Consider the following 20,098-nt stretch of genomic DNA (forward strand, 5'->3'; position numbering starts at 1 on the left):
ACCACCCACCGCCCAAGTGCCGACAACGACAGCGGAGACCAGCGATCCCGACTCCGAAAGCCTGGACGACCAGATCGTGCGGCTGGAGCTGAAACTGCGGGAGCTACGCCAGCTTGCCACCGCCAGGATCCGGACTCCACCTGGCCTACAACGTAAAGACCCGGACGTCTCCGGGCCAAAGGTGAGAGTACCTGTCCCTGCCAGTCGTCCCTCCTTAGTACCGGCACCTGCGGTGGGATCCTCATATGCTGTGCACCGGCGCACAGAGCCAGTCGTCCAAGAACCCACCGGACCGCTTGCAGCAGCGGTACCCAGGCCAGTGCAGCAGCCCACGATTGTAATGCCTGCTCCGGTGAGGTCAGCGACTGTGATTACCCCTAGGCCTATGGGGCCTATACCTATTAGGGGTCCGTTTATGTTGCAGTTGCCCCCCAATACTGTGTTGTGGGCACATCCATCGATTGAACCTCAGTACAGGCCCAATATACAAATGGAGCCAGGGAGCACCACTGAAATGCAAAGTGAATATGATATGCCCCTGTGAATTGGCCTGCTAGGCCCTTGATGTGTGATTTGTTTTGCCAAGGGATCCTACCGAAGATTTAACCCTTCCAGGACAGGAGTCCTTCGTTGTTTTGGCCCTCTGTTGCTGCTGCCAGTTACCCACGGCTCAGTGGAGGCGGTGAGCCACTGAAAATACCACGTGCAGCAAGGCCATCTTGTTTACAGGACCTCCTGCCTGCTTTCTCAGAGTGAAAACCCAGTTGTGCCTGTTTTCATGTTGCACCTCTTAACCCTTTAACCCCCTCTTCAGGTTGATTAAGGGTATTACAGCACTTATTTCTATGTGTATGCCATTTAAATAATGTGGACTATTTTATGTGCTGTCATTTTATTATGCAACTGGAATTTAAAGGAATTGGGCCCAGAGAATAGACTCAAATGCACATGAGCCTCTGAGATTTTGCTACTGTTTTAAAGTATTGTGCCCAGAGATGGACTTCACCTCGTGCGAGCCTCTGTGATTCTTGCAATGATTCCTAAGATCTTCTATCTCTATTTAACTGTGGATTAAACAAGAAAGAAAAGAACCTGGGTACGGACTCATTTTATATGCTTTGAGCCTCCAAAGAATTGTTATTTAATGTTTTACATTTCCCACGGACAATTTGCACTTAAAAAGTATTATATGGACTATCCTGGTATTTACTGTTACGCTGTGCCAGGTCAGCGCCCCTGTTCCCATTGTTTTATCCTGAGAGAAGAGAACGACGCCCCTTTTCACCATTACTTGCTCCTATTCCAGTGGAACTGCCTAATATATGTATACATATAATGTATATTTTGCAAATGTAGATGTGTTTTCCTGCTTTGCTTTATTGTCCTCATTACAGGTGCAGTATCCAGCTGTGCAGGGACCCTCCATGTTGCGCCGAGGACGGGCAACGTTATAGCGTGGGGGTATGTAGTGTCCCACTAGGTATGGGTGGGCACTACACAAGGGTAAATTGGTGTGCGCGTTACTCCTACTCACAAGGAACAGAAATGTCATATTTAATTCTGCATTTAATGTATGTTTTAATGTGTTGTTATATGCAATGTACCCCTGTCTAATGCAGCAGCAGGCCTAGTTGGGTGTAGTTAGACATCCCAGACACTAGAGGGAGATAGGGAGCCCCTAGTATAAATGTCCAGGCCCAGACAGGGGGAGGGGGTGCAGAGCCAGGAGTCTGAGAAGACACAGGTTAAGAAGCCTGCTCCTGACATGCAGCTGGATAGCCCAGGCTGCTAGTGATGTCCAGGAGGCTGTTGAGAAGCTCCAGCTTGCCTGAAGAACAAGAGAGCCTAAGTTAGCTCTGAAGAGATACCCCAGTTGCAGGATTCAACCTCCTGGGAGAAACCGACAGTATCCACCTGATGGGAGGAGGCGTCTCAGGGTAAGCCAAGTGCCCCTGATAGGCAGAGGAACTTAGAAAGCCTTGCAAGCAGTATATTACCTGAGGAAGGAGATAACCAAGGATATAAGCCACCCTTTTAGGCATCCGGGCCTTGGGAGATATCAAGCCAGAGTAGGAGTTCTAGAAAGGACAGTGTCAAAGTGCAACCTGCTGCTGCGTGCTTGTGGAATTTACCCTCAGTGTAACTTGCATGTCTATTGCCTGCCATACTTGTGAATAAGCCCCTTTTGTGGAACTGTAATACTGAAGACTATACTACTCCCTGCTGTACAAAGTTGGATTGTTCAGTAAAGTTTATGTTTGGTTCACTGCATACTTGTGTACCTTCATCTTTCCAACCACCAACCGGCGTGCCACCGTCCAAAGGCACTGGCGTCACGAATACCACAGGGACCTTGCCCCAGGCACACAAAATACCTATAACATCCAGGGCACCTCAACTACCATCAGGCCTGGTCCCTATCTACAGAGCGTGCCCCAGAGGAACTGTGTCTACCTCTCCTTCACTGCCACGCGCCTGCCCAGGGTTCCGCAAATATAGTGAGTACCCTCGATTGCCCATAACTGTGACCTCACTTCGTCTATACCCTGCAGGTCTGGCGTGTTGCAATAGCACCCAGGACATGAGTATATAAACACTCCAAACATTAAAGGAGTGTGAGCCTGGGTGCAGCCAACACTGGGCAGGGACTGCAAAAGGAACGGGGGAAAAAGATTACAATTTAAAGTGCAAGTGCAGTTTATACCTACTGACCCTGGTCTGAAGCAGCCGCCCGACGATCGTTTCGCTGAATTGCTTCCTCTTGGGCGGATACTGCTCTATATTTGTGTATGGGGGGATACTAGTCCCTTATTGGTTTGGAGCTTACTCTGTTTTTATACAAATTATTTGTAACACCGTAGTGTTCCCATTATGTGCTGTCTTTGTATATGTTTTAATTGATATACCATTTAAAGCTCAGCAGTGTGGCTTTTTTTTGTGTGTCTGCCTCTGACAACAGCGATGCCATTTGCAACCTGTGCCAAAAAAAACTGAGTCGTGGGAAGTCCAACACCCACCTCGGTACAACTGCTTTGCGAAGGCACATGATCTCACATCACAAACGCCTAGGGGATCAACACATGATGACGAGTAAAATCAGCACACAAGCTCAAAGCCACCATCCTCCTCCTGGTCCAGCATCTTCAGCCACGTCAACCACTGCTGTCCTCCTTGCCCCCTCTCAACCACCCGCCACTCCGCCTCTCACCTTCAGCAGTTCCTGATCATCTGCCCACAGTCAGGTGTCTGTAAAGGAAATGTTTGAGCGTAAGAAGCCAATGTCACAGAGTCACCCCCTTGCCCGGCGTCTGACAGCTGGCTTGTCTAAACTCTTAGCCCGCCAGCTTTTACCATACAAGCTGGTGGAGTCTGAGGCCTTCAAAAAAATTGTCGCTATTGGGACACCACAATGGAAGGTACCCGGACGAAATTTTTTTTCAAATAAGGCAATCCCAAACCTCTACTCAGTGATTGAACAGGAAGTCATGGCATCTCTGGCATACAGTGTTGGGACAAGGGTCCATCTGACCACTGATACCTGGTCTGCTAAGCACGGTCAGGGCAGGTATATCACCTACACTGCGCATTGGGTCAACCTGCTGACGGCTGCCAAGCATGGAATGCGTGACTCTGCAGCGGAGTTGGTGACACCGCCACGACTTGCAGGCAGGCCTACTGCCACCTCCTCTACTCCTCCTACTCCATCCTCTTCCATAACCTCCTCGGCTGAGTCCTCCTCTGCTGCGGCGTCTGGCTGCACATCAACTGAACCCCCCCAGCTCCCCAGGGGCTATTCCACATCCCGGATATGACAGTGTCACGCCGTCTTGGGGTTGATTTGCCTGAAAGCAGAGAGTCACACCGGACCAGCACTCCTGTCCGCCCTGAACGCACAGGTGGATCAGTGGCTGACCCCGCACCAACTGGAGATCGGCAAAGTGGTGTGTGACAACGGAAGCAATTTGTTGGCGGCATTGAATTTGGGCAAGTTGTCACATGTGCCGTGCATGGCACATGTGTGTAATCTGATCGTACAACGCTTTGTGTCTAAGTACCCAGGCTTACAGGACGTCCTCAAGCAGGCCAGGAAAGTATGTGGCCATTTCAGGCGTTCTTACACGGCCATGGCGCACTTTTCAGATATTCAGCGCCGAAACAACATGCCAGTAAGGCGCTTGATTTGCGACAGCCCGACACGTTGGAATTCAACACTCCTAATGTTCGACCGCCTGCTCTAACAAGAAAAAGCCGTCAACGAGTATTTGTATGACCGGGGTGCTAGGACAGCCTCTGCGGAGCTGGGAATTTTTTTGCCATGTTACTGGACGCTCATGTGCAATGCCTGTAGGATCATGCGTCCTTTTGAGGAGGTGACAAACCTAGTCAGTCGCACCGAAGGCACCATCAGCGACCTCATCCCATTTGTTTTCTTCCTGGAGCATGCCCTGCGAAGAGTGCTGGATCAGGCTGTAGATGAGTGTGAAGAGGAAGAGGAAGAGTTGTGGTCACCATCATCACCACCAGAAACAGCCTTGTCATCATCGCTTCCCGGACCTGCGGCAACGCTGCAAGAGGAGTATGAGGAAGAGGAGTCCGAGGAGGAATGTGGCTTTGAGGAGGAGGAAGACCAACCACAGCAGGCATCCCAGGGTGCTCGTTGTTGTCACCTATCTGGGACCCGTGGTCTTGTACGTGGCTGGGGGAAGAACAGACCATCAATGACATCAGTGAGGAGGAGGAACAGGAAATGAGTAGCTCGGCATCCAACCTTGTGAAAATGGGGTCTTTCATGCTGTCATGTCTGTTGAGGGACCCTCGTATAAAAAGGATGAAGGAGAACGACCTGTACTGGGTGGCCACGCTACTAGACCCCGGTATAAGCAGAAAGTGGCGGAAATGTTACCAAATTACCGGAAGTCAGAAAGGATGCAGCAGTTCAAAACCAAACTAAAAAATATGCTTTACACAGCGTATAAGGGGGATGTCACAGCACAACGGGAATCTAACAGGGGAAGAGGTGAAAGTAATCCTCCTCCTACCACGACCACGGCGGCAAGGACAGGACGCTTTACAGATGTGTTGTTGATGGAGGACATGCAGAGCTTTTTCAGTCCTACACATCGCCACAGCCCTTTGGGATCCAGCCTTAGAGAACGACTTGACCGACAGGTGGCAGACTACCTCGCCTTAACTGCAGATATCGACACTCTGAGGAGCGATGAACCCCATGACTACTGGGTGTGCAGGCTTGACCTGTGGCTTGAGCTATCGCAGTTTGCCAGTTTCTGGCCTGCCCCGCTTCAAGTGTCCTGTCAGAAAGGACCTTCAGTGCAGCAGGAGGCATTGTCACTGACAAAAGAAGTCGCCTCGGTCAAAAAAGTGTTGATTACCTCACCTTCATTAAGATGAATGAGGCATGGATCCCGAAGGGACTGACAGTGGGGGATACGTTTAACTAACAAAAGGCCTGATGACATGCCTTGGCCTCAAAATGGTCCCCACGCTGCTGTATTTAATGTCTGCATACCGGATGACTTTTGTGAATTCTCCGCCACCAACTAGGGTTCAAGCCGCAATGTTTTAGTCACCTTTCTGCCTGGAAAACATCAATTTTTCCGGCCGCTGCTACACCAGCGGCTGCAACAATAACGTTGTTTTTCAGGCATGTGTACATGCCTAATTTTCCTGGCCTCTAGTGCTGCACTGTGGCTGCAAAAACAAAACAAACAAAATAAGGCACATACAAGTGTCAATTCCCCTTCGTGATCGTTACCTTGTTGTGGTGAAGGGGCTTGCGTATCACAATGAAGCGATCATCACCTCTATGAGTGTGTTGGCAATGTTGCCACACCCCAGATGATAAGGCCGTTGCTTCATTATGATATTTTTTTTAAGTTGTATGGGTTTTTAACCCTTTCAGGACCAAGCCATTTTTCACCTTAGGGACCAGGCTATTTTTTGCAAATCTGACCAGTGTCAGTTTATGTGTGAAAAACTTTAAAACGCTTTTACTTATTCAGGCCGTTCTGAGATTGTTTTTTCGTCACATATTGTACTTCATGACACTGGTAAAATATACCAAAAAAATACCTAATTTACCAAAAAGTTTGAAAAATTAGCAAATTTCAAAGTTTCAGTTTCTCTACTTCTGTAATACATAGTAATACCCCAAAAAATTGTGATGACTTTACATTCCCCATATGTCTACTTCATGTTTGGATCATTTTGAGAATTACATTTAATTTTTTGGGGGACGTTATAAGGCCATTTTTTAAGGACCAGTTCAGGTCTGAAGTCACTTTGTGAGGCTTACATAATTAAAAAACACCCAAAAATGACCCCATTTTGAAAACTACACCCCTCAAGGTATTCAAAACTGATTTTACAAACTTTGTTAACTCTTTAGGTGTTCCACAAGAGTTATTGGCAAATGGAGATGAAATTTCAGAATTTCAATTTTTTTGCAAATTTTCAATGGGGTCACTTTTTGGAGTTTCTACTCTAGGGGTGCATCAGGGGGGGCTTCAAATGGGACATAGTGTCAAAAAAACAGTCCAGCAAAAACTGCCTTCCAAAAACCATATGGCACTCCTTTCCTTCTGCGCCCTGCCGTGTGGCCATACAGCAGTTTATGACCAAATATGGAGCATTTATACAAACTACAGAATCAGGCCAATAAATATTGAGTTTTATTTGGCTGTTAACCCTTGCTTTGTTACGGGAAAAAATGGATTAAAATTGAAAATTTGCCCAAAAATTGCTGTTTTGGCACTGTTTTAATTTTTTATTATTTACAACGTTCATCTGACAGGTTAGATCATGTGCTATTTTTATAGATCAGGTTCTTACGGACGTGGCAATACCTAATATGTCTACCTTTTTTTAATTTATCTAGGTTTTACACAATAATATCATGTTTGAAACAAAAAAAAATCATGTTTTAGTGTCTCCATAGTCTGAGAGCCATAGTTTTTTCCAGTTTTTAGGCGATTGTCTCAGGTTGGGTATCATTTTTGCGGGATGAGATGACAGTTAGATTGGTACTATTTTGGGGTGCATATGACTTTTTGATCACTTGCTATTACACTTTTTGTGATGTAAGGTAACAAAAAAAATTGCTTTTTTGACAACGTTTTTATTTAAAAAAAATTTACAGTGTTCACCTGAGGGGTTAGGTCATGTGGTATTTTTATAGAGCAGGTTCTTACAGACGTAACAATACCTAATATGTCTACCTTTTTTTAATTTATCTAGGTTTTACACAATAATATCATTTTTGAAACAAAAAAAATCATGTTTTAGTGTCTCCATAGTCAGAGAGACATAGTTTTTTTCTGTTTTTAGGCAATTGTCTCATGTAGGGGCTCATTTTTTGCGGGATGAGGTGACGGTCTGATTGGCACTATTTTGGCGTACATACTTTTTTGATCACTTTTATTACCTTTTTTGGGAAGTAAGGTGGGCAAAATTTATATTTCCTCATAGTTTTAATTTTTTTATTCCTATGGCGTTTACCGTGCGGGGAAAGTAACATGATTGTTTTATAGATCAGGTCGTTACGGATGCGGCGATACCTAATATGTGTAGTGTATTTTAATTTTTTATGTTTATTCAGTGATAAATGTTTTTTTTTTCTTTGCTTTCTTCACTTTTTTTTAACTTTTTTTTGACCCAGACCCACTTGGTTCTTGAAGATCCAGTGGGTCTGATGTCTGTATAATACAGTGCAGTACACTATATAGGGTATTGTACTGTATTTTACTTACACTTTGTCTGAACAGATCTATGCCTTTAGCACAGATCTGTTCAGCACCATGGACAGCAGGATGCCTGAGAAAGCGTCCTGTTGCCATGGGAACCTTCCCCGTCTGCCACAACTGAGCAGACGGGGAAGGGGAAGGAGGGGGGCTGCCTGGGGGCTCCCTCCCTCTGCCATCGGGGGGCTGCAAAGGTACAGCAGCCCCCTGACGAGAGAGGGATGGAGCTCCCTGACTGTTAACCTTTTCCATACAGCGGTCCGTATGGACCGCGGTATGGAAAGGGTTAAACGGCTGACATCGCAGCACAGATGTCAGCCGTTTATACCAGGGTGCCAGCAATGTGCTGACACCCTGGTATACCCACTGGCCACCAATGATTATTCAAAGGGAGGCGGGCGGGGGACCGCAGGGATCAGAAACTACAGAAAGCGCTGCAAACCGCAGGTCTGAATTGACCTGCGGTTTGCAGCGATCGCCGATACGGGGCGGTCACAGGACCCCCCTCGGCATTGACCCTGGGTGCCTGGCTGTGTGTAACACCCGGCACTCAGCGCTGTCACCATGTCTGCAGACATAGTGACAGTTTAATGCCATGACGTGTATACTCGTAATGGAGCGCTAAGTAGCAGTGCTCCATGACGAGTATACTCATCATAGGTCGGGAAGGGGTTAATACATAAAATTAAAAAAATCATAATAAAGTCTCTTAATAGTTTGTTAGAAATAATGCAGACAATTTAAAAAATCCCGATCAATTCTAATACAAAGCAAGTACAAAGCTCAGAACTAAATTATTGCAGGATGTCGTTAATGACACCACTCATATAGGGTGTCACAGCACATTGCTCCGTGCACGCGCAGTGCCCCAACTTGGGAGTAAGAGGACCGACCAAGCTGCTTTTTCCATCTCCCGGTTCCTAAAATCAATTCAGTTTGGTGTATCAGAGTTTGGTCTGTCACTGTGAAGGCAGTCGAAGGTACCCGGCCTAAATTTTTTTTCACAAAAGGCAATCCCTGATATGGGACGTAACAGGGATTGAACTGATAGGAATAGTACTACAGAAAATACCACTCATATCGGGTGTGACAGTAAATTGCACGGCGCAGACGCAGTGACCGTAGCGTGGACTCAAACAAAGGGGACGGAGCCAGCGTTTTTTTAACCATCTCCCCGTTCGAAAAATCAATTTAATAAATGGACCCCAGATTGGGGACGTCACGTAACAGGGATTAAACTGATGAGAATAGTACTACAGAAAACACAGCTCATATCGGGTGTGACAGTAAATTGCACGGCGCAGACGCAGTGACCGTGGATTCAAACAAAGGGGAGGGAGCCAGCGTTTTTTTAACCATCTCCCCGTTTGAAAAATCAATTAAATTCACCTTTCGGGGACCCTTGGTGCTGTACGTGGCTGGGTGGAGGAAGAAACCTTCAATGACATCAACGGGACATGGCTAGCTTGGTATCCAACCTTGTGCAAATGGGGAGTTTGCGGTTGTGCAAATGGACTGTTTGCGGTTGTTTGCGATGCGTTAAAAGGGGAGTTTGGTCTGTCAATGTCTGTGAAGCGGGCGTAACCCTTACACTACCTGATCGATACAACATCATACCTGATCGTATACACACACTGGATGTTTTAAACCACGTTGTTCAAAAAAATTTAGGATTGTTAGGTGATTTATGCCCTTTATGGATTAAAATCCAACTCTGCGTCAACTACGTAATTTTCCATGGGAGTTTTGCCATGGATCCCCCTCCGGCATGCCACAGTCCAGGTGTTAGTCCCCTTGAAACAACTTTTCCATCACTACTGTGGCCAGAAAGAGTCCCTGTGGGTTTTAAAATTCGCCTGCCTATTGAAGTCAATGGCGGTTCGCCCGTTCGCGAACATTTGCAGAAATTTGCGTTCGCCGTCCGCGAACGGAAAATTTTATGTTCGCGACATCTCTAATTGTAGAGGGCTGTAATGCACATATATGTAAGGACACATGGATCTGCCTATATAAAGAAGTAAGACCCCCATTATTGCATACAGTCATTTATGCATGTGAACATCAAGCGTAGCCCTTGAATTGTATGGCAATAATTAAGACTACAGAGGTCAGCGGTGCCAGAAATGTTGTAACAACCATATATGATGTGTCTATGCACCACACCATGCAGTAAAGGAGCCCGGATTGTGGGGGTCTACAATGAAGAGGTCTGGGTGCACTAGTGACTTTAATACAAATGCTTCTCACAACATGGTACGAGGTTGATAAAGACACTGTTTCCTGAGGGCCCCAGGAGTCAGACCCCCAGTGATCAGATGTAGCATCAATACTCATGGTGCAAAGCCTTCACTCATTTAGGGATAATTGGGGTACACAATGGCAGAAATGCAGTATCCAGTATACGTGGTGCTGGTACACTGGTCAATCCACTGAACCCTAGGCACTATATAAGGTTCTATCAGTCGCTGAGTACACTCAGAAGAGGTTTATCTGTATAAATAGGACACTACATTCTGCTTAAGCTGAAAGTTCTGAAGAGCAAAAATAAAAAAAAGTCACCTTCCCTGAGGAAGGTCCAAGCCACTACCTCCGTAACTGCTGGATCCTAGACCATAATGCAAAATCTGTACCAGAGCTCCTAATATCCATGTTGTATCTATGCCCCTGAGACACCAGAAGGTCAAACTTCTCATAGGAAAGTCAACCCCATCCCCAATCACCCCATGATAAAACATCCCAACTACTGGTTCATAACTCAATAAGAACAGGGAACCATTGGAAGGTTGTCTTGGGATTGGTCGGACAGATGGGATATTGTACTAAAAGGTAGTTACTGCCATATCATTACCCACATAACAAGTTTATTGCAAGTAAAATGAAAAGCAATCATGTGTTCCCTCCCCTTCCAACGTATTGAGATAATAGGCACTCAGACCACCCATGAAGACCATGAAGGTGCTGGTGAAGACATTCAAAGAGTAAAATAAAGCACTGTCACTTTAACATGAAGACCCTCATAGATGTTCTCAAGAGGATCCTCACAGATGTTCTCCTAAAGGCTCCAATAGAGGTTCTCCTGGAGAGCTTGGAGCTGTTATCCTGAAGACCTTAATAGATGTTCTTTTAAAGACCCTCACATATCTTATCCTGAAGACCTTGGAAATGTTCTCCAGAACACTATAGTAGATGTTCTCTTGAAGACCTTTTAAGATTGTCTCTAGAAGACCTTCATAGATTTTCTCCTGAACACCTTGGAAATACTTTCCAGAAGAACCTCGTAGATGTTTTCCTGAAGAAACTCATAGACCCGCCAGGCCGTTTAGAGGCCTCGTTTATTGGTTGTGGCAGTACATTTCAGCAATACCTGTATGTAAACATGTCCTTTAAAGAGTGACAACCGCTATCTGTGCCACAACCTCAAGTCTCAAGATTTTTCTTCTCCCTGCAGCCTCGCAGGTCTTTTCTTGAGAACTGACTAGTGGTTGGTCAACGAACCGGCAGGGCAGAAGCGCTGAGACTGAAAGCAGCAAAATGTCAATGTGACTTTTTTAGAAAAAATAATTGAGGACACGTCTTCACTTGATGGACCTCGCTGCTTGTGAGATTTCCTCTGGTGACTCCACAGTTCATGAGTGGGCAATGTATGTCCAGCTGGATGATGAGGAGGACGGTTAGACACTGCTGCCCATGGTCACACCACTGCTCAGACTGTTGGCCGGGAACTTGATGGGTTTCATGCTGCTGTCACGTTGACTGTGTACATGTTCCAGCCGCCATCGCTCCCATCTCCTCTGGAACTCAGCCTGGACCTGGGGAGGAGAGCATGAGATCTGACATGTACAGATGTGTGTGGGAAGCAGGGACACACACACACACACACACACTCATTAGACAGTTATATCTGACGCTATCATGCCACTTGGGGGTACAGGATAATGACACTGATATTTGGGGTACAGGATAATGACACTGACACTGGGGGTACAGGATAATGACACTGACACTGGGGGTACAGGATAATGACACTGACACTGGGGGTACAGGATAATGACACTGACACTGGGGGTACAGGATAATGACACTGACACTGGGGGTACAGGATAATGACACTGACACTGGGGGTACAGGATAATGACACTGACACTGGGGGTACAGGATAATGACACTGACACTGGGGGTACAGGATAATGACACTGACACTGGGGTACAGGATAATGACACTGACACTGGGGGTACAGGATAATGACACTGACACTGGGGTACAGGATAATGACACTGACACTGGGGGTACAGGATAATGACACTGACACTGGGGGTACAGGATAATGACACTGACACTGGGGGTACAGGATAATGACACTGACACTGGGGGTACAGGATAATGACGCTGACACTCGGGGTACAGGATAATGACGCTGACACTCGGGGTACAGGATAATGACACTGACACTCGGGGTACAGGATAATGACACTGACACTCGGGGTACAGGATAATGTCACTGACACTTGGGGTACAGGATAATGACACTGGAATTTGGTGTACAGGATAATGTCACTGACACTTGGGGTACAGGATAATGACACTGACACTCGGGGTACAGGATAATGACACTGACACTGGGGGTACAGGATAATGACAATGACACTGGGGGTACAGGATACTGACACTGGGGGTACAGGATAATGACACTGACACTCGGGGTACAGGATAATGACACTCGGGGTACAGGATAATGACACTCGGGGTACAGGATAATGACACTCGGGGTACAGGATAATGACACTGACACTCGAGGTACAGGATAATGACTCTGACACTTGGGGTACAGGATAATGACTCTGACACTTGGGGTACAGGATAATGACTCTGACACTTGGGGTACAGGATAATGACACTGACACTCGGGGTACAGGATAATGACACTGACACTCGGGGTACAGGATAATGACACTGACACTCGGGGTACAGGATAATGACACTGACACTTGGGGTACAGGATATTGACACTGGAATTTGGTGTACAGGATAATGACACTGACACTCGGGGTACAGGATAATGTCACTGACACTTGGGGTACAGGATAATGACACTGACACTGGGGGTACAGGATAATGACAATGACACTGGGGGTACAGGATAATGACAATGACACTGGGGGTACAGGATACTGACACTGGGGGTACAGGATAATGACACTGACACTCGGGGTACAGGATAATGACACTCGGGGTACAGGATAATGACACTGACACTCGAGGTACAGGATAATGACACTGACACTTGAGGTACAGGATAATGACACTGACACTTGAGGTACAGGATAATGACACTGACACTTGGGGTACAGGATAATGACACTGACACTTGGGGTACAGGATAATGACACTGACACTTGGGGTACAGGATAATGACACTGACACTTGGGGTACAGGATAATGACACTGACACTTGGGGTACAGGATAATGACACTGACACTTGAGGTACAGGATAATGACACTGACACTTGAGGTGCAGGATAATGACACTGACACTTGAGGTACAGGATAATGACACTGACACTTGGGGTACAGGATAATGACACTGGCACTCGGGGTACAGGATAATGACACTGGCACTCGGGGTCCAGGATAATGACACTGGCACTCGGGGTACAGGATAATGACACTGACACTCGAGGTACAGGATAATGACACTGACACTCGAGGTACAGGATAATGACACTGACACTCGGGGTACAGAATAATGACACTGACACTCGGGGTACAGAATAATGACACTGACACTGGGGGTACAGGATAATGACACTGACACTGGGGGTACAGGATAATGACACTGACACTGGGGGTACAGGATAATGACACTGACACTGGGGGTACAGGATAATGACACTGACACTGGGGGTACAGGATAATGACACTGACACTGGGGGTACAGGATAATGACACTGACACTGGGGGTACAGGATAATGACACTGACACTGGGGGTACAGGATAATGACACTGATACTGGGGGTACAGGATAATGACACTGACACTCGGGGTACAGGATAATGACACTGACACTCGGGGTACAGGATAATGACACTGACACTCGGGGTACAGGATAATGACACTGACACTTGGGGTACAGGATAATGACACTGGAATTTGGTGTACAGGATAATGACACTGACACTCGGGGTACAGGATAATGTCACTGACACTTGGGGTACAGGATAATGACACTGACACTGGGGGTACAGGATAATGACAATGACACTGGGGGTACAGGATAATGACAATGACACTGGGGGTACAGGATACTGACACTGGGGGTACAGGATAATGACACTGACACTCGGGGTACAGGATAATGACACTCGGGGTACAGGATAATGACACTGACACTCGAGGTACAGGATAATGACACTGACACTTGGGGTACAGGATAATGACACTGACACTTGAGGTACAGGATAATGACACTGACACTTGAGGTACAGGATAATGACACTGACACTTGGGGTACAGGATAATGACACTGACACTTGGGGTACAGGATAATGACACTGGCACTCGGGGTACAGGATAATGACACTGGCACTCGGGGTACAGGATAATGACACTGACACTTGAGGTACAGGATAATGACACTGACACTTGAGGTACAGGATAATGACACTGACACTTGGGGTACAGGATAATGACACTGGGGGTACAGGATAATGACACTGACACTGGGGGTACAGGATAATGACACTGACACTCGGGGTACAGGATAATGGCACTGACACTGGGGGTACAGGATAATGACACTGACACTCGGGGTACAGGATAATGACACTGACACTCGGGGTACAGGATAATGACACTGACACTCGGGGTACAGGATAATGACACTGACACTCGGGCTACAGGATAATGACACTGACACTCGGGCTACAGGATAATGACACTGACACTCGGGGTAAAGGATAATGACACTGACACTCGGGGTACAGGATAATGACACTGACACTGGGGTACAGGATAATGACACTGACACTCGGGGTACAGGATAATGACACTGACACTCGGGGTACAGGATAATGACACTGACACTCGGGGTACAGGATAATGACACTGACACTCGGGGTACAGGATAATGACGCTGACACTTGGGGTACAGGATAATGACACTGACACTTGGGGTACAGGATAATGACACTGACACTCGGGGTACAGGATAATGACACTGACACTTGGGGTACGGGATAATGACACTGACACTCGGGGTACAGGATAATGACACTGACACTCGGGGTACAGGATAATGACTGATTATTTTGTGTAGTGTCTGGTTCAGCTCTGCTGCGTCTTACCTCGTTGTTGATGAAGCAGTACAGTACAGCCACCATCAGACCCTGGAACACAGAGAGAGTGATTAGAGCAGCTGAGAACCTCTGAGGATCCTGGACTCCAGACTGATACATTGTAGCAAACTATCAGAACAGGAGGTTTGTGCTGTTGGATACAACTGTAGCAAACCCAGAGCTGACACCGCCATTCCGTGGCTTCTTATTGTGCACATTGATACATGCAGAACACTTTATTGAGAATAGATTCTAATTTCAGTTGTGCCAAATGACAAACTCAGCTGTGCTGCACATGTACATATTTCCCCATCTCGTCACCGCCTTATAGGTGATATTATTATACCGCCCCCTACAGGAATGTGGGAAAATGGCGTCTCTCACCTGGAAGGAGCTGAAGGAGAGTTCAAAGAACAGCTTGATGTACCGTAAGGACCCTTTGGCGTGTTCATCAGTGATGAAGGCGAAGATGATCTCGTGCGTCCCCAGGAGCGGGATCAGCGTCAGCGTGGATTTTGCGAGTCTGAGGAGACACAGGAATGGATATGGCGGTGTGTATATATATATATGACACCACCATTCAGTCTGCGGAAACACGTAATAATACAGCACAGCGGAGCATGCTCTACAGTCACTGAACCTGCAGGGGGCAGCAGTGAGAGGAGAGATCCTGGCTGTCAGAAAACCAGCAGAATTATGAATGCAGCTCTGGATGACAAGATCACTACCATCTCTAATTAAAGGGGGTGCAGACCCTTCGGTGAAGGTCACAGATTTCTAATTCCTAAAAAATTCCCCGGAGAATGTCAAATGTGATTTCTGCCATTTGTTATCATGATGACAACCACTGATGCCCCTCATTATATTCCACATTGTCACCTGCAGATCCTCAGTGACATCTACAGGTCCTTCTAAAAAAATTAGCATATTGTGATAAAGTTCATTATTTTCTGTAATGTGCTGATAAACATTAGACTTTCATATATTTTAGATTCATTACACACAACTGAAGTAGCTCAAGCCTTTTATTGTTTTAATATTGATGATTTTGGCCACAGCTCATAAAAACCCAAATTTCCTATCTCAAAAAATTAGCATATTTCATCCGACCAATAAAAGAAAAGTGTTTTTAATACAAAAAAAGTCAACCTTCAAATAATTATGTTCAGTTCTGCACTCAATACTTGGTCGGGAATCCTTTTGCAGAAATCACTGCTTCAATGCGGCGTGGCATGGAGGCAATCAGCCTGTGGCACTGCTGAGGTGTTATGGAGGCCCAGGAGGCTTCAATGCGGCGTGGCATGGAGGCAATCAGCCTGTGGCACTGCTGAGGTGTTATGGAGGCCCAGGATGCTTCAATGCGGCGTGGCATGGAGGCAATCAGCCTGTGGCACTGCTGAGGTGTTATGGAGGCCCAGGAGGCTTCACTGCGGCGTGGCATGGAGGCAATCAGCCTGTGGCACTGCTGAGGTGTTATGGAGGCCCAGGAGGCTTCAATGCGGCGTGGCATGGAGGCATCAGCCTGTGGCACTGCTGAGGTGTTATGGAGGCCCAGGATGCTTCAATGCGGCGTGGCATGGAGGCAATCAGCCTGTGGCACTGCTGAGGTGTTATGGAGGCCCAGGAGGCTTCAATGCGGCGTGGCATGGAGGCCATCAGCCTGTGGCACTGCTGAGGTGTTATGGAAGCCCAGGAGGCTTCACTGCGGCGTGGCATGGAGGCCATCAGCCTGTGGCACTGCTGAGGTGTTATGGAGGCCCAGGAGGCTTCAATGCGGCGTGGCATGGAGGCCATCAGCCTGTGGCACTGCTGAGGTGTTATGGAGGCCCAGGAGGCTTCACTGCGGCGTGGCATGGAGGCAATCAGCCTGTGGCACTGCTGAGGTGTTATGGAGGCCCAGGATGCTTCGATAGCGGCCTTAAGCTCATCCAGAGTGTTGGGTCTTGCGTCTCTCAACTTTCTCTTCCCAATATCCCACAGATTCTCTATGGGGTTCAGGTCAGGAGAGTTGGCAGGCCAGTTGAGCACAGTAATACCATGGTCAGTAAACCATTTACCAGTGGTGTTGGCGCTGTGAGCAGGTGCCAGGTCGTGCTGAAAAATGACATCTTCATCTCCATGAAGCTTTTCAGCAGATGGAAGCATGAAGTGCTCCAAAATCTCCTGATAGCGGCTGCATTGACCCTGCCCTTGATAAAACACAGTGGACCAACACCAGCAGCTGACATGGCGCCCAGACCATCACTGACTGTGGGGACTTGCCACTGGACTTCAGGCATTTTGGCATTTCCCTCTCCCCAGTCTTCCTCCAGACTCTGGCACCTTGATTTCCGAATGACATGCAACAGTCCAGTGCTGCTTCTCTGTAGCCCAGGTCAGGCGCTTCTGCCGCTGTTTCTGGGGAATGCGGCACCTGTAGCCCATTTCCTGCACACGCCTGTACACGGGGGCTCTGGATGTTTCTACTCCAGACTCAGTCCACTGCTTCCGCAGGTCCCCCAAGGTCTGGAATCGGTCCTTCTCCACAATCTTCCTCAGGGTCCGGTCACCTCTTCTCGTTGTGCAGCGTTTTCGGCCTCACTTTTTCCTTCCCACAGACTTCCCACTGAGGTGCCTTGATACAGCACTCTGGGAACAGCCTATTCCTTCAGACATGTCTTTCTGTGTCTTACCCTCCTGCTTGAGGGTGTCAATGATGGCCTTCTGGACAGCAGTCAGGGCGGCAGTCTTACCCATGATTGCGGTTTGGAGTAATGAACCAGGCTGGGAGTTTGTAAAAGCCTCAGGAATCTTTTGCAGGTGTTTAGAGGTAATTAGTTGATTCAGATGATTAGGTTAATAGCTCGTTTAGAGAACCTTTTCATGATATGCTAATTTTTTTAGATAGGAATTTTGGGTTTTCATGAGCTGTGGCCAAAATCATCAATATTAAAACAATAAAAGGCTTGAACTACTTCAGTTGTGTGTAATGAATCTAAAATATATGAAAGTCTAATGTTTATCAGCACATTACAGAAAATAAAGAACTTTATCACAATATGCTAATTTTTTTAGAAGGACCTGTATATCCACAGTCACATCCTCTCCTCTTGTTCTCTCTGCCTAGAAGAGCTGTAGGATATCTGTGGTTCACAGGATCGTGGCAGGACACGGAATGAAACCATCGCAAATGAGAAGCTGCAAAATAATGTAACTAAGCCAATAACGCGAAGGTTTTATCGCCCCCTGGAGGGAAAGAAATGAGAAAAATCTAAAACTGCTAAAAACCTGGAATGACAGAAGGAGCAGGGTCCCAGCAGCACAGAGGATTTCAGGAGTGTGCTGATCTTGTGGAGGTCACAGGGTGAGAGTTACATAGTGAAAGGAGCAGGGTCCTCCCAGCAGCACAGAGGATTTCAGGAGAGGAGTGAGCTGATCGTGTGGAGGTCACAGGCTGAGAGTTACATAGTGGAAGGAGCAGGGTCCTCCCAGCAGCACAGAGGATTTCAGGAGATGAGTGCGCTGATCGTGTGGAGGTCACAGGCTGAGAGTTACATAGTGGAAGGAGCAGGGTCCTCACAGCAGCACAGAGGATTTTTAGGAGAGGAGTGTGCTGATCAAGTAGAGGTCACAGGGTGAAAGTTACAGTGGTAGGAGCAGGGCCCTCACAGCAGCACAGAGGATTTCAGGAGAGGAGTGCGCTGATCATGTGGAGGTCACAGGCTGAGAGTAACATAGTGGAAGGAGCGGGGGTCCCAGAAGCACAGAGGATTTCAGGAGAGGAGTGTGCTGATCTTGTGGAGATCACAGAATGAGGGTTACATAGTGGAAAGAGCAGGGTCCCCAGCAGCACAGAGGATTTCAGGAGTGGAGTGTGCTGATCAAGTGGAGGTCTTAGGCTGAGAGTTACATAGTGGAAGGAGCAGGGTCCCCAGCAGCACAGAGGATTTCAGGAGAGGAGTGCGCTCTCGCACAGGTGGGTAGGTTGCAGGTGATGATTCGCCGTCTCTTCAGATATTCATTGTTTCGTGCTGGAACTAATTCCTTGTAATTTCTATCTATTTCTATCATTCCTGCGCCTCCGTTAATGAGGACTATAACCCCCTCCATCCTGGGAGAGTCTTTATGCTAAGGTGAAAACCAGAAAAGCCAAATGCCTCAGAGAACCGCAGTAATATGCACCTCCAAGAATTATAAAAACAATCAAGCGATTTTTTTGGACAACACAAATATTCAGACATTTAAAGGGGTATTTCCACTTCATTAAATAGGGTTACATTAAATCATTGCCCCCCACTGAACATTTCTTATTATACATGTAATTAAAAAAAAACATACCATTCGGCATAAAAATGCTCCTTTCACTCCCCTGTGTTTATGCTGGTATCCCATGGATACGGCCACATACTTGCGGGGCTTGTATGGGCCGCGCCTGCGCACAATGTCCTACCTTCTCCCCAGCCGGCCGCTCAAGAACGCGCACGCTGGCTGAGGCCGCGCATGCCCAAAGAGATCCTGCAGATGCTCCCCTATTAGTCCCAGGCCGACTCCTTCTGGGCACCAGAGAGCACGGCGTCCTCGGTTGCTATGACGCCGTGCGCTCCCTCCTGCTGCCGAAATACAGTGATACTCTCTTATAGATCATAGCAGTGTATTACTGTTTCCCGGCAGCAGGAGGGAGCGCACGGCGTCATAGCAACCGAGGAGGCCGTGTGCTCCGGCGCCCAGAAGGAGTCCAGGCGGCAATCCACAGCTGCCCCCCACCCCATAAGAGCCATCCACAGATGCCCCCCATAAGTACCATCCACAGATGCCCCCCATAAGTGCCATCCACAGATGCCCCCCCATAAGTGCCATCCACAGATGCCCCCCCATAAGTGCCATCCACAGATGCCCCCCCATAAGTGCCATCCACAGATGCCCCCCCATAAGTGCCATCCACAGATGCCCCCCCATAAGTGCCATCCACAGATGCCCCCCCATAAGTGCCATCCACAAATGGGCCCCCCCATAAGTTCCATTCACAAA

At 47.4% G+C, this 20,098-nt stretch overlaps 2 protein-coding genes across 5 annotated transcripts in view; both read right to left on the reverse strand.

Annotated features, from left to right (window-relative positions):
• The window catches only part of SLC2A9 (solute carrier family 2 member 9), a 1,019,898-nt gene that overhangs the window by 408,119 nt on the left and 591,681 nt on the right, over positions 1-20,098 (reverse strand). The window lies entirely within an intron of this gene.
• The window catches only part of GLP1R (glucagon like peptide 1 receptor), a 51,075-nt gene continuing 41,599 nt past the window's right edge, over positions 10,623-20,098 (reverse strand). For both annotated transcript variants that reach the window (XM_044296394.1, XM_044296403.1), the window contains exons 6-8: positions 15,476-15,614; positions 15,101-15,142; positions 10,623-11,566 (exon numbers count right to left, since the gene is read on the reverse strand). In XM_044296394.1, the coding sequence (XP_044152329.1) occupies positions 11,429-11,566; positions 15,101-15,142; positions 15,476-15,614 (319 nt within the window). In that variant the 3' untranslated portion in view covers positions 10,623-11,428. The remainder of the gene's footprint in view (positions 11,567-15,100; positions 15,143-15,475; positions 15,615-20,098) is intronic.

The sequence above is a fragment of the Bufo gargarizans genome, chromosome 1 (genome assembly GCF_014858855.1).
Source record: "Bufo gargarizans isolate SCDJY-AF-19 chromosome 1, ASM1485885v1, whole genome shotgun sequence".
Classification (NCBI taxonomy): domain Eukaryota; kingdom Metazoa; phylum Chordata; class Amphibia; order Anura; family Bufonidae; genus Bufo; species Bufo gargarizans.